The 21,010-nt window shown below is 44.7% G+C and overlaps 1 protein-coding gene across 1 annotated transcript in view; it reads left to right on the top strand.

The window, feature by feature from the left end:
- Nucleotides 1-19,211: 19,211 nt before the first annotated feature.
- Atp2c1 (ATPase secretory pathway Ca2+ transporting 1) overlaps nucleotides 19,212-21,010 on the top strand; it is a 113,768-nt gene continuing 111,969 nt past the window's right edge. Inside the window, exon 1 of the mRNA XM_050139196.1 lies at nucleotides 19,212-19,534. Within this exon, the coding sequence (XP_049995153.1) occupies nucleotides 19,427-19,534 (108 nt within the window). The 5' untranslated portion in view covers nucleotides 19,212-19,426. The remainder of the gene's footprint in view (nucleotides 19,535-21,010) is intronic.

Raw genomic sequence — 21,010 nt, 5'->3', positions numbered from 1 at the left:
CATCCTCACCTTCACACCCACCCAACTTGGGACCTCCATTTTTTTTTTTTTTAAAATTTTAACTCATCAGTTTGTGCTGACCATACACTGTTGGGTGTGTGGTCTTCCCTTATGTTCTATCCATCCTGAAAGAAATCAGACTCCCCCCTCCCAGAAACTACCAATTGCCAATAACTCCTCAGCTAGAGCTGGGACTTCATGCTCATCCATCCCCTCCACAGGCTCCAGCTTTTGCTGGGCTCAGGAGTGCTGTCAAAATCCTGTGAGTTCGGATGTGCAACCGCCCTGTTGGGTCAGGAGAGCAGTTTCCTGTAGTCGTCCTCCACCTCTGGCTCTAACCGTCTTTCTTCCTCAAGGTCACACTCTTTAGCCTTCTATTCCTACTTCTATGTGATATCAAGCCCACAAGTCCTCCCTAAACACACGTACAAGCCTGTTCAAAACAATATTATTTACATTAATCAAAACTTAAACCACTTAAACTTTTATTGACAGGACGATGGTGAGCACAAGGGTTAACTCTCTGGGCCTGGTTTATTCAGTCTGTACATTCCCAAGGTCTTCAGGATTGAGTCTTGTCTTGGTTCCTGGGAGATCTCTGACCTTTGCATTATCCCACCTTTGTATGTCGAAAGTCAAATCCCTGGAAGGCAAGATCATGGAAGGAGAGAACCAATTTTGTCCATTGACTTCTGCACTTAGGCATGCGCACACTGTAAAAGGATGGCTACAGGTGCTCTGGCTGCTACTGCTGCATCCTGTCCTGAGAATCAACGCAGTGCGGTCTCTGCTTCTTCTTAAACTCATATTCTATGATGTTTTACTTTTTTGGTTTTTTTGAGGGTCCCTCCACCCAGCTCCCAAGTAAATCACACACACGGAGGCTTATTGCTTATGAATGTCCGGCCTTAGATTGGCTTGTTTCTTGCCAGATTTTCTTACATTATCCCCAGATTTGCTTCTGGGCTTTTATCTTTCTGTTTCTTTATGTTTTATTTTCCTTCCTACTCCGTGGCTGGTTGGATGGCTGGCCCCTGATGTCCTCCTCTCCTTGTTCTCTCACTCCTCATCCTCTCTACTCCCAAATTTCTCCTTCTGTTTACACTCTCTGTCTGCCGGCCCCTCCTATCCTTGCTCCTGCCTCGCTATCAGCCTCATCTCTTTATTAGGGCCATCGGGTGTTTTAGACAGTAACAAAGCTTCACAGGGGTTAAACAAAAGCAGGGTAAACAAAGGTCACACACCTGAAAATAATATTCCCCAACAGACTCATCTGTCTAAATCTAGATATTGGTAAAGGTCATGGACTAGGGATAGAAGCTTAGAGACTCTCATTTTGATACCAAGGATAACAAAAAATAAGAGCCTGGCATTATGGTTTCTGTAGTAAGATTGACATTCTACATCATTGGCAGAAATTAAAGATGTCAGATAAAAAAGTAGTGAGATATTAAATATTAAAGATATTTTGCATGTTGGGATCAAAATCAGATTCACAAAATGTTTGAGACTAAACTATGTATCAGGCACCAAGTTAGAGGCTTGCTTACACACACACACACACACACACACACACACACACATACAGTGGGGGGTCACTACATTATAGGCGTACAGAAATGTTGAACACATTTGGATCATCTTCCACCCAAACAAAAACTACCAGGCATCTGATAGAAAATAATCTAGTGATATTAACTCACAGATTTGGAATTAAAGGATGGCACTGAGGCACCCTTTATACATAGAAAGTTATAAAAACTTTATTCTGCAAGCTTTAAATGTTAAGTGTAAAATGAAAAGCACATTAAAAGACCCAAGTAGATCACGTAGATAGACGCTAAGATGATAGAGGTGGAGAAACTAGACCGGCTAGCACTAGCAGCAGATTTGACACGGCAGATTAGTGAATTGAAGATAAAATAAGAAGATACAAAATTGGCAAAGGAATTTTTTAAAAAGTCAGTGAGCTGTGGGAAAACATCTGATGACATAATACACTTGTTACTGGGAACTCCAAAAGAAGAGGATGAAATAAAATGTCCATCTTTGGCGAAAACTATAAATATGCAAATGACACAGTTGACAAAAACTATAAACATACAAATCCAAGTCTGATGAATAAGCACAAGAATCGTGAACTAAGTGGAACCAGACACATAATCAGAGTGTTCAAAACCAGGGCCGAGGACTGGGTGTGTGGGGCGATGACAGGGTGCTCTAGTAGTATGCGTAAAGTCCCGGATTCAACTTCCAGCACCGCAGACTGGGCATGCAACCCCTGTGCTCAGGAGGATGGCCAGTCTGAGCTACACCCGCATTTGAGGCATCCTAGGCTACATGGGACCCTGTTTCAAAAACAAAAACAACAAATTACACAAGAGAAAAATCTTAAATGATTTAGAGTGGAGGAGGAGTCTTTTAGGCTCCCTGGATAGACCTAGGAATGTGTCCTGGCGTACATTTTTTGTTATGTTTTTATAATCATACACTCTAGAAAGATTAGAAGGTAAGGAGTTGGGAGGCAGAGAGATAAACACGGGTTTTATTGTTTGCCAGTGAGTCAGATCTGAACTAGGGCCCTGACGTAGCTGCAAGTGGAGAGGTAAGAATTAGAATGAACATAACTTGGAGGCGGAATGTGATTAGCACACTGCTTATGGGGTACTGGCTGGTAATATTAAAAGTCATTGATATCAGGGGAGAGAATGATTTAATTTCAAACATGATGACTCTGTGGTGTGCACAGTTTCTCTATGTAATCCTGGGCAAGATGCCTGGCATACAGTTACAGGTTTAGGACACTAACACACAGAACTAATGTTCTAAAGTCCCTTAGCCTGGTTATGACATCATTACTTTAATGATTTGTTATTTTAATGTTTTTAAAACAGGGTCTCATGAAGCCCAATGTAGCTTCAAACTCTAAGTAACTGAGGTTGACCTTGAACTTCTAATACTCCCAACTGAGCCTCGAAAATGCTGGGATTTCAGGTGCACACCGCTGTACCCACACATCATTATCTTTAATATACTCCAACAAAATATTCTGGGTTCTATTTCTATGTGTATGCACAGAGTCATGTTACTAGCTGGGAGGGGTGACAGTGATGAACTTGGTGGCAAACTGCACAGAAGAGTCACTTTCTACTAGACACACAAACTGCTGCACCGCAGTGTAGGTGCTGGAGAGATTGTCAAGAACAGGAAGAAAACGTGGAATCTGAAGGCCCAAGTCCCTTCTTCGTCTTTCAAATGCACAGCTGCTTCCCCTCAGAACGCCTAATGGGACACAGCTGGCAAATCAAAAGTGCCTTTTAGAATGCCAGCATCACTGGGTATAGAACGGCAAGTTTGGAAACGAGAGCCAGCAACTTAATGCTGGCACACCCTCCTCTGGGAGAGGCAGGATAAACCCCTTACTGCTCTCATCGCTCTGAGCCAAGGTTTTGCTTTGTTTGGGGGTTTGCTGCAGACAGGGTTCTGCTCTGTATCTTGGGCTAGCTTTAGACGCCTAGCAATCCTGCTCCTTCACCTTCCCAAGTGCAGACGTTGTAGGCCTGAGCCACGGGCATGGTCGTTTCCATCCCTGTTTAGTGGTCAGTCGATTCTGGTTGTGTTTTCCAAAGCAAAGATAAAGCACAGCTTCTTCCTGTGACCCCTTCTCTTTCAGGGACAAGACACACGCTGCTCTGTATTTGCGGACAGACAGGGGAAAGTATAAGCTAGGACAACCATGAGGCTGTGTGCTACAAAGTATTGCTGTGCTTGGGATACACTTGATCCCCTCTGAAAGTGGTGAGGAAGTCTGATTGCCTTTCTCACAAAATTCTCACCCTCAGGCCTGAGTGATTTCTATGTCTCACTGGGAACCATCCTCTATAGGCTCCCCCCGAATACAACATTCTGGAATTTTCTGAGTGTGGAGCCTCCCTGCTTCCTGCCCACTTGCTACTGCCTGGCTGCAGTAGCGCTATTACTAGCCTCCTGTGCTTTGGCCACGATGGCCTTTATCTCTTTTTACATCTTTAGCCGTAAGAAACTCTTTAAACTATTTTTGCTGCCCATTCTGTTACAGAAACAAGAAAAGTAGTTAATACAGAAGCGAGCAGACCGTTACAAAGCAAGACCTCCCGCCCCTGCTTACTTGCCCTTTTCACATTTCTTGCCTGCGAACCATGAATAAAAGCAGCACAAAGGCCTTTACTGCACGCCCAGCAAATGATTGTACCATTTACTTTGACTCCAGAACAATAAGCCGAAAGGCAGGCTCGCCAGATTGCTGGATCTCAGTCCTGCTTCCCAATGTAGACACATTGAATAAATAGCCTTTTTTTTTTTTTTTTGCTTTTTCCATGTTAATGTGTCTTAATTGGCTAATCAAAGATGGGTGGCCAAACCTGTCTTGTTGGGGCACAAGCTGTGACCCCAAACACGAAAACACATTTGCTTTTATAACCCGCTCCATATTGGGTACGGTGAAAGCAACTGAAAACTGACTAAGACAAACGTGTTCTTTAGCTACCCCGTGTTTAAAATTAGCATGATGAAATTCTTCATTCCTTAGATGCTCTAGCCAATCTGAAGCATATTAAATTTCAAATGCTAGTCTCTGCATTGCATCTGCCTCTGTCAGTAGCAAGGAACCCAGGCCCAGACGGAGAAACTGGCGCTTGGCAGTGTTAGCTGCCAAGCGGAGGCACCTGCTACAAAGCGGCCTCTTTGCAAAACAAGCAAGCTCCTACCTAATAAGGACAGAAGAGTTGGAAGTCATGCGTATGGAGTTTGAAAGCTGGGCACTTGAGGTGGGGGGGGGCAGGCTGCCAGTTTTTGCATAAGATATTCCTGATAGGGAGTCATAAAAGATGTAACTGTCCAGGAAAGATCAAAGATAGGCAAAGCAAACACGCGCCTCTCTCTCGCGCTGTAGTGCTGTTGAAATAATTAACTGGGACTTCCCTGGGTCTCATGATGGGGAGGAAGAAAGCTAGGGCCCTGTGGTCAACCAGCGCTGGAGCTTGTACCCGCAAAGAAATTTCATACAATGCTGACTGCAGGCAGGACTGGCCGTGTGAGCCAGAGCCAAAACAACAATGGGGGTGATGGGAGGAGTGAGCCCTGCTTAATCACAGCATGCCTTTGTCTTCTAGTCAACCCTAAATCCCATGTCAGGGCCCGAAGATGGACTTCCAAGCCACCAGGCCTCTCTGTTCTCTGTCTCACTGGATAGATCTCTACTTTTCACTATTACTTGTCTCATGAATTGCCGTGCTGAAGACGGGGAGCTGAGAGCAGCTCATTAGGACTGCCAGGCTTAGAGCCTAAAGACTCCAGGAACAAAAGCACATAGAGACAGTCCCTGGGGAGGAGAAAATCTTGACGTGCTCTTGAAGAGCAGACTGCTTTCTGGATTTACAGCCCCGTAAATAAAAAGGAGCCCAGGCACGCGCTGTTTTAAGGTATTGCGCCAATTCTGAAGAGCAGAACAGTCCCAGTCCTTGGCTGTCCTGCCCGCCTCCACAACCTTCTATTCTTTCTGAGCTTGACAAGCCCAGAGTTTCAAACACAGCTTTCATCATGGGGCACCTTAGAATCACAAGATGTCAGAGCTAGACAGGACCTTGGATCAAGAGAAATCATAAAAGGATAAAGAAAATGCTCTAGCAATAAAAAAAAAAATGTTATAAGTATGAACAAAGGCACCTGGAGAGAGTTGTGTTCTGAAAACTAATGTGAAGGGAAGAAAGAAATCGTTTGCAACAGACCAAGGAAATAACTAAAATTAAAAAAAAAAACCTTAACTTTGAATTAGAATAAGAATTATATTGGAATGCTGAAGATAAAAACGTAGAAACTTTATTCATTTTGATGAAATGTATTATGCCATTAAATAATACAGGAGCGTTTCAACAGACTTAAGCCTGTTTTACATAAATTCTAAGGTCTTATTACTCAGAATGTTATGAAAGCTCTAAGCAGAACAAGTTAGGTCTAGACCTGTGTTGAAGTCACAGAGCCAACAATGGGTCACAACCAAGGACAACCTGCCTGCTCTTCCGCCGTGCAGCAACACGCCACGCTGAAGTCTACCTACTCGGCATTGTGTTTATAGGTGAACACACATGTATTCATTAACGACCTCGAAGAATCTCTGTGTGTGTGTGTGTGTGTGTGTGTGTGTGTTTGTGTTTTGAGACAGGGTTTCTGTACTGGAACTGTACTGGAACTGTACTGGAACTCACTCTGTAGACCAGGCTGACTTCAAACTCACAAAGATTCACCTGCCTCTGCCTCCTAAATGCTAGAGTTAAAGGCATGCGCCACCACTGCCCATCTTAAATCATCTCTCTCATGGTTATTTTATTTACATCTTCCAATGAAGGCTTGTTATGCTATTGATTGGCATGCTGAGAAATCCATCCGGAAAACAGGCCATGAGCTTGGCCTAAAGCTGTTACAAGACCCGAAATGCACAGCAAGGCAAAGATGACTTTTTGGTTGGAAGCACATGCTGTTTAATGTGGGAATGAAGAAGACCTTGGTCACACATCTGTTACTCCAGTCACAGTAATCCAGACCGAAAATAGTTCACCAGTGACAAGAACTTTTAAATAGAAAGGCTGACATCATAACAATTGGCTGGGCTACTTTTCAGCTGGCTTCGTCTTAAGTTCTTGTATGTATCTACTGTGTGCGTTCTGTTTACAGCTAGAAGATACAGAACGGCCATGGCAACAGTAACACATGATGGCTAAAAAGTTGGGATTTAAGTGAGTCACTTGTTTCCTATGCGCTCTCCGGCACAAGTTCGTCATTTGACTTGTATGGCTTCTGTTCCTGCTTTGCAGGGCAGTCACGAGATGTGGATCAGTGGTTCTCGGCCTCCCTAGTGCTGCGACCCTTTAATACAGTCCCTCATGTTATGGTGACCCCGACCATAATATTATTTTGCTGTTACTTCATAACAGTAATTTCGCTACTGCTATGAATCATAACGTAAACATCTGATATGTGACTCCTGTGGGGGTCACGAGCCACAGATTAAGAACCACTCATATAAATGATGCCCACAGAGTCTGATGTAGTCAGTCATCAATAGATGGTTGCTATTAATATCAAATATGAATATTTAAGAATAACTTAAACATATTTATCTGTTTGCAGGTACATACATGCCATGGTACATGTTTGGAGGTTAGAGGACAGCTTTCTGGGATTGGTTCTCTCCTTCCAGCATGTAGGTCCCAGGGTTTGAACTCAGGGCCACTGATCCACCTCACCAACTATCTCAGTTAGGGTTACTGTGATAAAACACCATGACCAAAAGCAACACGGAGAGGAAAGGGTTTATTTGACTTCCACTTCCACATCATAGTCCATCACTGAAGGGAACCAGAGGCCGAAGCTGGTGCAGAGACAACCATGGAAGGATGTGGCCTACTGATTCATTTTTTTTCCTGGCTTGCTCAGCCTGCTTTCTTATAGAACCCAGGACCACCAGCCCAGGAATGGAACCACTCACAATGAGCTGGAAATTCCCCCATGAATCAATAATTAAGAAATTCTCTACAGGCTTGCCTATAGCCCAATCTGATGGAAACATGTTCTTAATTGATCCTCTTTCCTCTCAGATGACTTAAGCCTGTGTCAAGTTGACATAAAACTATCCAGAACACTGAAGCATGATTAAATGAACACTCAGGGTCAAAAATTGGGGTTCAACTTGAAGATCTGAAAAGCAAAATAGCCAGCTACTGGATCTTACCTCAACCTCAGACTGAAATGGCGATCCTGCCTCCAGGAATCTCAGAACGATACTGCATCTGAGAGCTGTCTTCCCCCATTTTATATGGCTCTCTAGGACTGGGATTAAAGGCATGCACCACCCAGTTTCTATGGCAACTAGTATGGCTACTGGAATTAAAGGTGTGTGTCATTATGGCTACTGAGATTAAAGATGTGTGTTGCCATAATCTGGCCTGTAAGGCTGGCCAGTGGGACTGTTTTACTCACAGATCTTTCTTCAGGCAATCTTTATTTATTAAAATGCATTTGAAATGCCACACTACAGCACACCAGCAAAGAATAATTTAAATATTTATCTGTGCCTTGGGATCTTCTAATACAGTTTGAAGGCAGAAGTTGACATTACGATAAGATACAGTGTTACAGTAGAAGCTCATATGAAGTACATTCAGAAGCATTTGTTTCCAGCAGGAGGGAGAAGCTGCAGAATGTCTTATACAGGACGAAACACGGGAGCTATTAAGAAATGTCAACAGCAGATCGTCTCTGAGTACAAGCTAGGCTTGGGACGACGAGGCATGGATAAATATGGATAAATACAGCATTTGAAGCAGTCCAGGTGGCTAAGGGCTAACCTGTGACCTCATGAAATTCACCTGCTGAAGTCAGAGCTGCCTGGAACTTGGAATGTGACTTTGTTAGGAAATCTAAGAAGACCAAGTGACAGCCATGGGAGAAGGTCGCCTACAAGCAGGGGCAAGCAGATCCCACCTCATCCAGGACCTTGACCTCAGCTACCCACCCCCTGTTCCGTGGTATTCTTAGCAAACAAATGCACAGACGTCTACTACGTCCTACTTAATCTAGCTCACACTTTATTTACATATTTATTTTTAATTGTAATATTTGTTCATCTATTTATTGCTTTGTTGGGTTTTAAGACAGGGTCTCAACTTTGAAGCCCAGGCTAGCCTAAACCTCACTATATAGCCCTCATTGGTCTCAAACCCACGGCCACTTCCCTGCCTCAGCCTCCTGGATGGGACAAGTCAGCACACATTACTTATTCATGCGAGAGATATAGGGGTTCATTATGTAGCCCAGGCTGTCTGGACTACATAACTGTACCGCTTCAGCCTCCTGAATGATGGGAAAGGAGACAGGTGGGTGGGGTGGGAGGAGACAGAGACAGGGAAGCAGGAAGGAAGGAAGGAGGGAAGGGTAGGTACACGGAGGAAAGGATTTCTGTTTCTTTCATCTCTTTAAATATGCTGTGTATGTGTGTGCGTGTACGTGTGTCCAAATGTGCATATGTATACAGAGAATCATGCATTGCTGGCTGGCCTCAGACTTCCTATGTAGCCAAGGAGGGTCTCAAGCTTCCAATCCTGCCTCCGAGTCTCAAGTGCATGGTACTAAGGCACGGGCCAGCACACTTGCCTCATGCAGTAGTGGGGATGGAACCCGGAGTTTGATTGCTGCTAGCACTCACCTATTGGGCTATAGCCTTAGTGCTTTCTGTTGAGACGAGCTGGCTGTGGCCCAGTCTATGAGCTTTCAACCCATAGCAACCCTCCTCCTTCAGCCTTCCTTGTGCTGGAATGACAGATGAGGCCACCATACCAGAGCAAAAACACTTCTTTTCATGCCACGCCATGTTCAGTGGACTGGATTCATGAAAAAGGGACTTAGCTAAGGAGGAAGAAACAAACGGGTCCTATTTTAAATACGACAACCTAGAAAACCTCTCAATGGAAACCTTATTTAAACCGAGGCCTGTCGAATGAAAACAAACGCAACCACACATAGGCAGAAAAGTTTAAAATGCCCACACTCCAAGAACCAAGAGAATATGAGAAGGTATACTTCATTCCTCTGCAAGGAAATGTCAATCCCTTCCTTGAAGGGATAAGGATGGGTGTGGCCCAAGCGCCTCTTAAATGCTTTCAGCCAAGTTTCCTGCTCCCTCATCTACTTCCAGAACCACTGATCAGGTCCTTGAGTCTGGAGGTTCAGCAGCACAAACCAGTGGCTTTCCTTACACTTGCCTTAGAGTTCATCTTATTTCTTCTGCTAGAGAGATGCCGTCTCTTCTCGTCCCTGACTTCCACATGACTTTACTATTTGTGTTCAGTACTGGGAATAAAATGTTGACCGAGCAGTTAAGAGCACTGGCTGCTCTTGCCAAGGACCTGGGTTCTGTTCTCAGCACCCACATGGTGCCTCACAAGTGCCTAAAACTCCAGATCCAGGGATCCAACACCCCCTCCTGACCTCCAAAGCCTCCGGCATACACACACACACACACACACACACACACACAAAATAAACTATTATAAAAATGGAGACTGAGGTGACTGTGGTTCCTAGAATACATACACCGATGGAGAAGTCAAAAACAAATAAGCTAATTTAGTAAGTGAGTGTTAGATAAACCACAAAAACAATAGAAAAATTTAAAAGCTTCCATGTATGTTATTGGGAAAACTAATGTAACCAGGGCTTTGAAATCAAGGCTTCCAAGGAGTGGTATTAATAATCAAAGTGGGGTGCATAAAACACCCAGGGCACTGTAAAGCTTGTTATAAATAAAGACTCCTAGGCTCTATGTTGATCCCAACCAGGCAAAGGGGTGCATTTGAAAGGCCAATAAGCATTATACTAGGATCCTATATGTAGCGTGAGCCAGGAACTAAGCTGAAGACTTAAAAACACACACAGACAGACAGAGACACATGGGTCATCCTTGATACAAGGATGCCAACTTTATTGTGCTCAGGGGCAGCTTATATTGGGCTCTGGCCACACCCTAGCTCTCGGGATCTTTCAGTTGCAGGCCCACCAGAACCCACTCTCCTGCCATCAAGGCCTCGTGCTCAGAGCAGCTGCAGGCACAGGTAAACAAGTTGTTTTGCTCACTTCACTCCAGCAGGCAAAGGGTCTGAGGCAGGCCAAAAAGGCAAAGGGGCCAGGGGTCTCAGCCCCCAACACCAATACTGTTCCAAAGGCTTCGGCAGATAACGCATTTTACAACTATTGAATCTTATCTCACCTGTTTAAAAAAAAATCACTGTTAGGGCTGGGAATGAGGCTTAGTGGAAGAGCACTTGCCTAGCATGTACAAGGTTCCGATTGCATCTCCAGTACTGGAAAAGAAAATAATATTCCTGACACTAGTCATAGATGACAAAGAACACTTAATGAAGGGACTATTAGAATCTGGACGTCGTAACGGGGGGGGGGGGGGGGGGGGGGGGGGGGGGGGGGGGGGGAGAGACTGGGCTCAAGTCCAGATACAATAAGGATAGGAAGAGACGTAGTCAAAGGGCAGATTCGATGTCTGTGAGTGGAAAATCACTGAGAGGAAACATCCAGTCTAGAGGGTTCTTTGTTCAAAGGCTCAATTGGATTTTTGCAGGAGGCAGTCTGGGTGATATTGAGGGCAGAAGGATAAGGAATTAAATCAGGCATCAACAGAGAGACATGACTTCTGCTGAAATGACCAGCAGAATTCTTGGTAAGAGTGAGGTAAACAGGCCAAGTTTAGCCCACAGTTGGGGGGGTCTAGAAAAAAATAAATAAATAAAGGACTCAGAGGAACCTGACTTTGGATAGACACCTTTTCAACGGGAGGTCAGGGAATTAAGTGATAGAGAAAGAAAGAAAAGAATTGTGTGAGCAATATCTTCCTCGCCCAGGCTAGGCTTGAACTGGGCTTTTTCTTTCTTAGGCTCCCAAGTGTTGTGCTTGTAGGTGTGGTCCTGTGATAGCCATCAAGCTCTAGGGCCTAAGTGGGGAATCCGGGGTAGAAGTATTGTCCAGAGATCACCATAGAAAGGATCCTGTGCGAGGGGAAGTAGGCCAAGAGAGAAACACAGAGTAAAGTCTGTGGGCTGTACCGAGAGTTGAAGGTTGGAAGAGGATCCTGGGAGTTGTGGTTGAAGAACCTCCTAAGAATTAATGAGTAGGTGCACACCCAGGCGAGCCGCTTATGACAGCACACAGTGGGCCAGATCATAGAGAATCAAATGACAGACCTGGAAGAGTCTGTGGCTCTGAAGAATCTCAAGGCCTCCCTTGGGAGAGGAAGCCTTATTGCAGTGTTATTGCAGTGACAGGTGCACAGGGTTGGGGCACCAGAGTGTGAACAGGAAAGGGAATAGTGGACACTACCTAGCAAAGGGCAAACATCTGCTTCAAACTATACAGAGACACACTCATGGCTCCCACAAGTACTGGGCCAGCAGTTTGCAAAAGAACAACCTGTATGTACATATGAAGACATGAATGGGTTAGCATTATTATAACTGGGCTGGATTCAGAAACCAGTAGGACAGGAGAAAACTCAAGGTGGTCACATCCAAATTCTACACTCTGCATAGAATCATTATGTGCAATTAGTCACTTGTTCCCTTTACAAGTCTGTTGATTACGAGGGGACTCTGACGAACAACAGACAAGACACAGTCACTGACCCCAAGGCAGGTTGGGGAAGAGCTTTCCAGCCAAGGGGCTACTGAGCAGTAAAACCGGTCCTCATATAGACTGATAAGTAGGACCAAGTTATAAGCTATCCTTGTTCCCAGGCGGTGAGTCTCAACTTCTCACATCCTACAAATCCCCTGGGAGCCTTGGAAAGATGTGGAGTCTGATTCTGAGATCTTGAATTTCTAACAAGTTCCAGGACAAGGAGACATGAATATTGCTGGTCCGTGGGCCTTCAGAGTAGCAAGGCTTTAGGTAACATCTATCATGTCCTTTTGGGGGAAATAAATATGCCTATGTTTATTTGTTATTATTATTTTGAAATCATATGTGTGTGAGTATTTGCCTACATACCTCCACTTACAGGCTATGGAGACAGGAAGAAGCTTTTGGGACCTCTAGAACTGGAGTTACAAACAGTTGTGAGCCCCAGTGCGGGTGCAGAAAATTGAATCTTGGTCCTCCTGGAAAAGCAGTCAGCGTTATTAACCAGTAAGCCATCTCTCCAGTCCTAGCTTGGCTTTTCTGAAACAGGGTCTCATTATGTAGCTCAGGCTGACTCAGAATTCACTATATAGGACCTCATTCCTTAGCCTTCCAAGTCTTGCAGTTACAGGCAAGTGCCACTACACCTGAACTCACTCTCACTCCAAGAACCAATAAATAAACATGCCCTCATGTCCCTATCCTCGGCACTCAAGATTTCAGCAAGAAAGACCAGTTGACACTGCGGTGACTATGGCTTACGTCATCGAGCCTCTGCATAGTTTGGGCTTGATTCTGTGTGTGATCCAGCCAAAGAAGGACCCTTCACACACATGTTTAAGGAAATTTCCTTTGTATTAAAAAAATTCACACAGCTTCATAAGGTTTGCTGTAGCAACTTCTCCACTTCACGTGGGACACATGCTATCTGTCCCTTAGATTAAATCATCTTCCACCTCATTTGGGTTCCTCTGGCCTCACCTCCATCTGAGATGGAAGATAAGCTCCTTAGAACTGGGTTTCCCCACCAGGCCGAAGGCAAATATCTGAGATTCATCTTGAAGTATCATGTTCTCTGATCCCTTAACTTCTTCCTGGGCATTAGAATCAGAGAACGGGGAAGGAAGACTGGATGGGGTTTCCCGGGATGGGGGTGTCACTGTTTTAACCCTGATGGCCCTCACCTGCTGAAGCAGGCCCAGCCTGATACACATCTGCTTCCATTTATATCCTTACCCTTTAAACCAAGGCTACACTCCCTGCCCCAAACCGCCCACTCGCTCCATCATCCTTGGGAGGCAGAACTATTAACTTAAAAATAAAAACTAAAAAAAACAAAAACAAAACAAAAACAAAAAAAGTACAAAAAAATAAATAAATAAATAAAAACTATTCTTTCTAAAACCACATTATTGAATTTCATAGAGAATGACAGGTGTTATGGCCACCAGTTTGAAAACTGTCCTGGAATTGAATCACTTCCCTTGACCAGAAAGGCCTCTTGCCTCTCCTGGGCTGAGGCTGAGCCTCCCGAGGCAGCAAAGCATGCAGGAGAAGGGCGTGAGAAGAAGGCCGCACAGCTCCAAAGACACTCCTCGAAATCCTCCACAAACAGTAAGCGTCCTGGTGGCTCCTTGTGTTTCTTCTAAGGAATTGGTTTGCAGTTAAATCGTTGATGTACAATTGTAGAGGGTCCACCTAACGCAGCTGTGATGAAGACAGGTGGGCAGATTATGCCTGGGAGGGCTTCTAAAGGGCTGTGAATTTGAGAAGTCTTGGTTTTAGACTTAATTTCCCAATTTGAAAAGCACCAGGACCCGTGGTAGAAGAGAAGGGAGAGCCGTGGTTTCCCGCCCAGCGACTGATGGCTGAGCTCTCTGTGTTAGCGCCTGAACTGATAGTGTCACAGCAACACGATAAGAGGAGCTGAGAGTTTAAAAGCAATCCAATATCAAGTCAAGGTGTACCAGAGAGGACAAGGAGTTCATGGGATGCCCGTGTGGCGCCTGATAACTAACTACAGGAGCCTCCTCATGGAGGAGTGGCTACAGGAAAAGAGATGGGCTTTGGTTTGGGGGAACACAACGAATTTGGGAAATGCATTTACAGATGTGTGTTGGATGGAAGCTCTCAAACAGCTCTGGCCATCATCCCTTTCCATCTACATCCCTACTTAGCAGTTCAAAGTGAGGGTCCCAGCCTGGCAGCATCAGCACCATCAGAAAAACAAAAGAGGCTTCTCACCCTAGACGTAACTGAATTAGAACCTCTGAGAGAAAAGCCCTCACAGATGCATCAACAAACCATGCAGGTGATTTTGATGTGTATTCACGTTTGACCCTAAACCAGTGGTTCTCAACCTAATACCGCGCCCCTTTAATACAGTTCCTCATGTTGTGCTGACCCCAACCATAAAACTTTGTTGCTACTTCATAACTATAATTTCGCTACTATTATGAATTATAATGGAAATATTTTCAGAGAGAGAGAGGGGCTTGCCAAAGGGGTTGTGGCCCACAGGTTGAGAACCACTGCAGCTAAACTCTGCAGAAAAATAGCTTTGTTTCTTAAATAGAATACAAGAGTCTTTTGGATATTATTGTTAAACCTGAGACATTAGCACATGGATCTAGAAAGCTAGAGGTATCGAATGTTCTACAGCTTAGAGAACAGTTAGGTGTGGAATTTTCTGAGTGTGGTTGAAGAGGGGGATGACCAGGGATTCTCTCTGTGGCTTTCAGAAAAGCAAAAACGCTGCACATGTGTTGTAGTATAGTCATGGCCCGTGTGGCATGCTGTCTAAGAGAACGCCCTGCGCGGCTGCGGACGGACTGCGATCTTGCTGTGAGGCGGAATCTGATACTGCATTAACTTGTCCTAATGAGCGCGGTTAAATGGCCTCCATTCCCCTCCGATGACCTCATTTAGCACTGTCCTTGAAGAGGCCAGGCCAGTGTCTGCAGATTGGGAGGGAGGCGAGACTTCTCGGTAGAATTTATAATAAAAAATGGCTTCTATGTTCGGGGCTAGCAGCTTCTCCATCATTCTGCCTGCCTGCGCGTCACTCTGTTTCTAGGTTGGATTAATTCCCAGAGAGTGGAGTCATTTTCCCAACGGAAACTCTCAGCACTGATTGGAAGGACAAAGAGATTAGTGAGGTTTTAGTTTTTGTCCTGATGCAATTGGGAAAAAAACAAAGGTATCCTGGAGATATGTTTTCTGTTGTTAAATCCCAGCCTGGATTTAATTCCTGGGGTTCCTTTCTTCTCTCTGTGCCTCTTCCTTTTAATAAATACACAATGGTATGCCTTGATGAAGCACATAACTGTGCAATACACAGGGAAGACAGTTCCCAAACGCACATCTCCATCCCCTCTCCTCTAACATTTGGAAAGGAGAAAACTGAAATACATCTAGCCTCAACCCCTTGCCACTATTTGGCCTTCCAGTGTTGCTTTTACAGTGGGGAAAAGGGGTTTAAAGCTATTTTATTTAAAAAAAAAAAACTTGCAATTTTTAGAAATAAAAGAGAACTCATCCATGGCTCATGACTTTTTTTTTTTCTTGGTTTTTCAAGACAGGGTTTCTCTGTAGCTTTGGAGCCTGTCCTGGAACTAGCTCTTGTAGACCAGGCTAGCCTTTAACTCACAGAGATCCTCCTGCCTCTGCCTCCCCAGTGTGGGGATTAAAGGCATGAGCCAACACTGCCAGGCTAAGTCCATGACTTTTCTAGATGTTTGGTCCCTGTTAGTTATTTTCCTATAGAGTAGACAAGGGGTGTGTGTGTGGGGGGGTGAACTATACACAGTAACAGATAATTGTCCTTATCCCCTATTGTTCTGTTGTGCCAGAGACCTTTGGATCCTTGCAGATATACACTGTAGTCACAAGGACACCAATGCACCCGAGTTACAGTGCCAATCAAAACAAATGCCACAGCAGCAGAGATGTGCACATTGGAAACACAAGCTGGTTATGACTCCCACCTGAGAAATGGCGTATGTGAAAATCCTTACTCATTTTTTGTATCGGCATGAGAAGGGTTGTTGCAACTCATGTCAACAGAAACAGGAAGCGCATAGTTTTTAAGATCTGGGAGCGGAATGCCTGTATCCACAGACACAACCTCTCTGTGTCATCACCAGAATCGTAGCATAAGAGAATCTTTAAGATCTAGGTAAAGCAAGAACACACACATCATTTCAACTGCTCTGGAGGCTGAGACAGGAGAATCACGAGTTCCAGACCAACGTGGGCCATTTGTCAAGACACTATCTCCAAATAAAATAGAAGTTTTCAGAAGGGCTGGCTGAGTAAGTGGCTCAGTGGCAGACATTTGTCTAGCATGTGTGAGTCTCTGGGTTTGATTCCTAGTGAAACAAAGAGGATAAAAATATAGGTGATGCATATTTTATTTATAGAAAATTCAGGAAAGAAGTTGTATGATTTTTTTTCCCCACAAAGATGCATTTGGTCTTAAATCTTATCATCCTCGTGAGTAGATTCCTATCAGACAACATGGGTTTTTCTCTTTAACAGCTTCACGGGTTTTGAGCCTTGGTGTGTTTCTGGGTTGGTTAAGAGCCTGTTTGATGGTTGGGCAAGGAGACTCTGGAAAAGGGCCTCTCCGGTTAGAACCCCTTTCTCTTTGCTGTGTGGTCTTACTACCTTCTCTGGACCTTCATTTGAGGGGTGCTGTAAGATTACATTGCCACAGAACAAATAATTTACTGTAGTGTCCAAAGGCCAGATAAATGCTCCCTATAATTTATATTTATTATTAAACACCTAAAAGAATCTTAGTTACATTTGTTTCATCCCTTTCTTTCTTTCTTCCCTTCTTTCTTTCTTCTTTTTTGCAGCACTAGAGACTATACCAGGGGCCTGCTTTACCACCGAGCCATATCTCTAGATCACCAACATCTATTTTCTGTTTTCTGTTTAATGTTATAATAGAACAGAAATTTGTTTTGTGCTCTTTTTTTCTTCTTTTTCATCACTCTCCTTGGGCCTGGGAACGGGGATCACAAAACAGCCATCTGGTCTAAAATGAAGTCTGCTTTGTGTTCCTCATTGGGAGAAGGTTTTGATCAGCAGCCATGCTGGGCAAGCTGTGGGCTTCTGCCCACAATAAAGGCAGAAAAGTTCAAATATCCTAAGAAGGGCTATAAAAGGGAGCAGCTTGTGGATCCCAGAATGGATGTGAGCAGAACTTGTCCCTATTATCCCTGGGGCCCTTTCTCTTTCTAGGGACTTGGGGTGGCCCAGGTGTCTGGACTTGGGAGCTGATTGCTTTTCTGGGTCATCGACTGGCAAAGAGCACACCGCTTCTCTCCTGCCCTCATTAGAGCCTACAGTCTCCAGCATGAGACACTCAGAGCTTCGTGAGGATGCAGCAGTGAACCTAGAGAGCTGGCAGCAGGGCAGGGCCTCTGAGGAGTCAACCCCAGCAACAGTAGAGAGAAGACTTCTTGGAATTGCTTCCAGGCCCTGGTGAGTCTGGAAAATCACCTCGCTGGTGGGCCCCATGCCAGTCTGACAGATGGTCTTACTGCTGGCGGCACACGCTATTTCAGGCTGCCAGGTGTGTTCCCTGAAGGCAAGTGACCCATCCAGGAGTGCCAGAGAGGCTGTCCTGGGGGACTTCTCAGTCTGTGGCGTGAGCTCTGCCTACCGCCTCTTCCTCCCAAGGTCTGCTCTTACAGGGGGGGAAGACTAGCTTTTTCACCTTGAAGCACACCTCCGAGTTACATGCTGGTGGGTGGATGTCCACCCTAGTTCCTACATGACAGCCCCCAACTGAAATGGTCTGTTTTCGCCAATCAACTCAGCTACTGAAAGGCTTAAAAGCCTAGGAAAGAACAGAGATGGGGGTAAGGAGATGGCTCAGTAGGCAATAGTACTTGCTGTGCTGGACCAGGGATTTGTATTTGAGCCCCTAGCACCTTCATAGAGAGCCTGGCATGGTTGTATATTCCTGTAACTGCAGCCATGTGGAGTGCAAACTCAAGAGGAAGGCTGGAAGGTGCTGGCTTGCCCAGTTAGCCCCAGGTTCACTGAGAGACCCTTTCTCAAGGGAATAAGGTAGAAAGGAAGAAAGCAGGATATTGATCCCCTGGCCTTATGGTCCAGCATGGGTCTGTATACACACGCACACACACACACACACACAGTGGGAAAGGGGGGTCTGAGGACTCAGATTACAAACCCTGTGACCTCTATGGATGACAGCAAAAACGAACTTTCAAATTTATAATTTCATATCCTTTAAGACTCCAGACCTCTTGTCGTGTTCTTTCCTACGTCCCCCCCCCCCCCGTTTTCTCCCTCCTTTGAAAGTGCCAATTGCTTTTGTAATAGAAGTATCCTCTCCCAAACATTCAGGAGAAAGCCTGAGGAAATTTAATGGTTCCAAATTCAGCCTGTGGATTTGCGATAAGGATTCAAGGCAAGAAACCTTTTAACTCAGAAAAGAATCTGTTTGCAGCCATTGTCCAATTAATGCAAAGTATCTGGTTACTGGCGTGTAGCATAATGCACCACAGAGCACAGTGAATGTCCTCAGAGCGGGCCAACTCCATGATGCCCCTGAGTGTGTGTGTGTGTGTGTGTGTGTGTATGATGTGAGATCAGTTTCAAAAAAGAAGCCCCCTAGAGCAGTGCTTCTAGGGATGAAAGAATAGACACGTTTGAGCTGAAACACAGCCGAAGGTTTTGTGCTGGTAATGACAAGAAATGGAAAAGGAAACTGGGAAAACCGCAAGTCATGCCCTCTTTAAGAAAAAAAAAAAAAAAAACCAGAAAGACTGTTGGAAGAATTAAAATTAAACCTCACGAGAGTTTGTGGGTATGGAAAGTCACCAGCTAGCTAATATTAACATAGCTTGCAACAGAGCACTGCTGCTGGAAATAGGACAGCCAGTCACATCTCTGTCACTGGGCTGTTTACATTCCCTGGGCCAGCCCTGAACTTCTTCCTAGCTCTGGTCTCTGGGCATTGCATTTCTGGAGGCTTCTAGATAATCGACCACACTCGGGCTGTCTACTTTCTCCAGGAACTCACACCCTAAGGAGGAAGCCTGCTTTGTTTGCTTGCGTGGAAGTGTGGGAGCCTCAACCCACTAGGCGTCAGAGGCCAAGTTTTGCAGTTGCAGTTGCATTTGGTTGCTGGCAGAGAGGGGCCGACGAGGACCCTCTGGCTTCCTTCACTATGGAGAATTTGTTGCCACCGTCTAGATTTTCTTACTTCAAAAAGTATCCTCTCCACTCCATTAGGAAGTATTTCTCAACGCTGAGAAACCAAAGAGACGAAGAGCAGGTATTATTTTGCTTGTGCTAACTTTAAAAATAGCTAGTGCTTATTTCTGGGTGTGGCTTTGCGAGGCTTAGGAACTCTGTTTCTGCTGGTTTACTTGTTTTCATAGGCACAGGGTCGGTTCCAGCTTGTGGTTGTTCATACTTGACAACCGGACGAGCAGGCAGGCCCGGGAGGGTTTACTTGAACTCGGAACATTTGGATCCTGAGATGAAGCAAATGTTCTCTGGGGGAAACACATGCCTTGCTTTCTTCCGCTATTACTCTTTGATGCTTTGATAATGTTTTCAGTGTTTCAAAGACAGTTTCTGAAACTATTAATAGCTCAATAGATGAAATATCATACCCTAGAAACATACTTGTTTTCCTGCCTGTTTCTGTGATTATGTTAATGTCACCAGGATTTGCAAAATGAAAAAACATTTCCATGACCATAATCAGATCATTAATGGGCCGATGAGATCATTTAGATGTAACAGGTAATTTCTTGTATGTGGTGGGTAGGGGGCAGAACACAATGATTTTCAGTCCTTTTAGCCCATCAAAACAAATCCAACAGCATGTGGGCATGTAAGCATTTTTTAAAACCCATTTAAAAGGTCAGGTTATTTTCATTTAAAAACATGTGTGTTTGTTACACCGATTGCACTCTATATATCTAAAAACTGCTTTTATAATTGTACTGTATTGTTAGAAGAAGTAGCAACATCTGGTCCATTTAAATCCAGCAGTTTATTTTGAAATATGGCAATGGGATATGAAGTAAAGGGCACGGCTGTCACGACACTGAAGATGACCAGCCACAAGCCTTTGGCAATGGACTTTACCTAGAATGGCAGAACTAGTCGGGAGATTGCCGACGTCTTTACTGCGTTTGTCTTCCTCTGTGGTAGATGACCCAGTTATGGATACACTTCCCAGAGACGGAGGCAGAGGACAGTGGAGGAAAACCCTCCTGTGACCCCTTCCCCCAAAGCTCAAGCCTCATTTGGAAAAGGATAGATTATTTGTCAGGAAACGGCTTTCAGGCTCCTGCTTACATCATTTTAAAAAGTGCTAGAGAGTCGGGTTCTTTGCACTAAGGGAGCTAGGCCAGTCCCATTCACCTCTCACTCCGGTGTGTCGTCACGCCAGCCAAATCCATCTCTCCATTTCCTCCCAGCATGTACTTGGTTTTGAAGTGGAAAGTTGGAGGACCATGTGGTGGTATCCAGAGTCTTTGCTTACCCCAGTAGAATGTCACAGGTGTCTTCCGTGGGAGCGGGGAGGGAAGAGTGGCTGACCCTGTTTGGGGTGGGGGGGTGCATTGATTTCTTTCCCCTTCTGAGTATTATGTATGTAGAGAGGTGGCTATGTTGCTTAAATAATCCTGCAGGTCTTTTTTTTTCTTTTTGGAAGTTTGTCATACTGTTAACTTATTTAGTAAGCTATTTTAATGCATGCTATGTGTATTTATGCATGTATGAAGAGAGTGTGATG

This window comes from Alexandromys fortis, unplaced genomic scaffold (assembly GCF_014885135.2).
Source record: "Alexandromys fortis isolate MF-2015 unplaced genomic scaffold, M_Fortis_MF-2015_v1.1 scaffold_36, whole genome shotgun sequence".
NCBI classification, from domain to species: Eukaryota; Metazoa; Chordata; class Mammalia; order Rodentia; family Cricetidae; genus Alexandromys; species Alexandromys fortis.
Note: the sequence above shows the minus strand (reverse complement) of the source record. Positions and strands in the feature narration are given on the sequence as shown.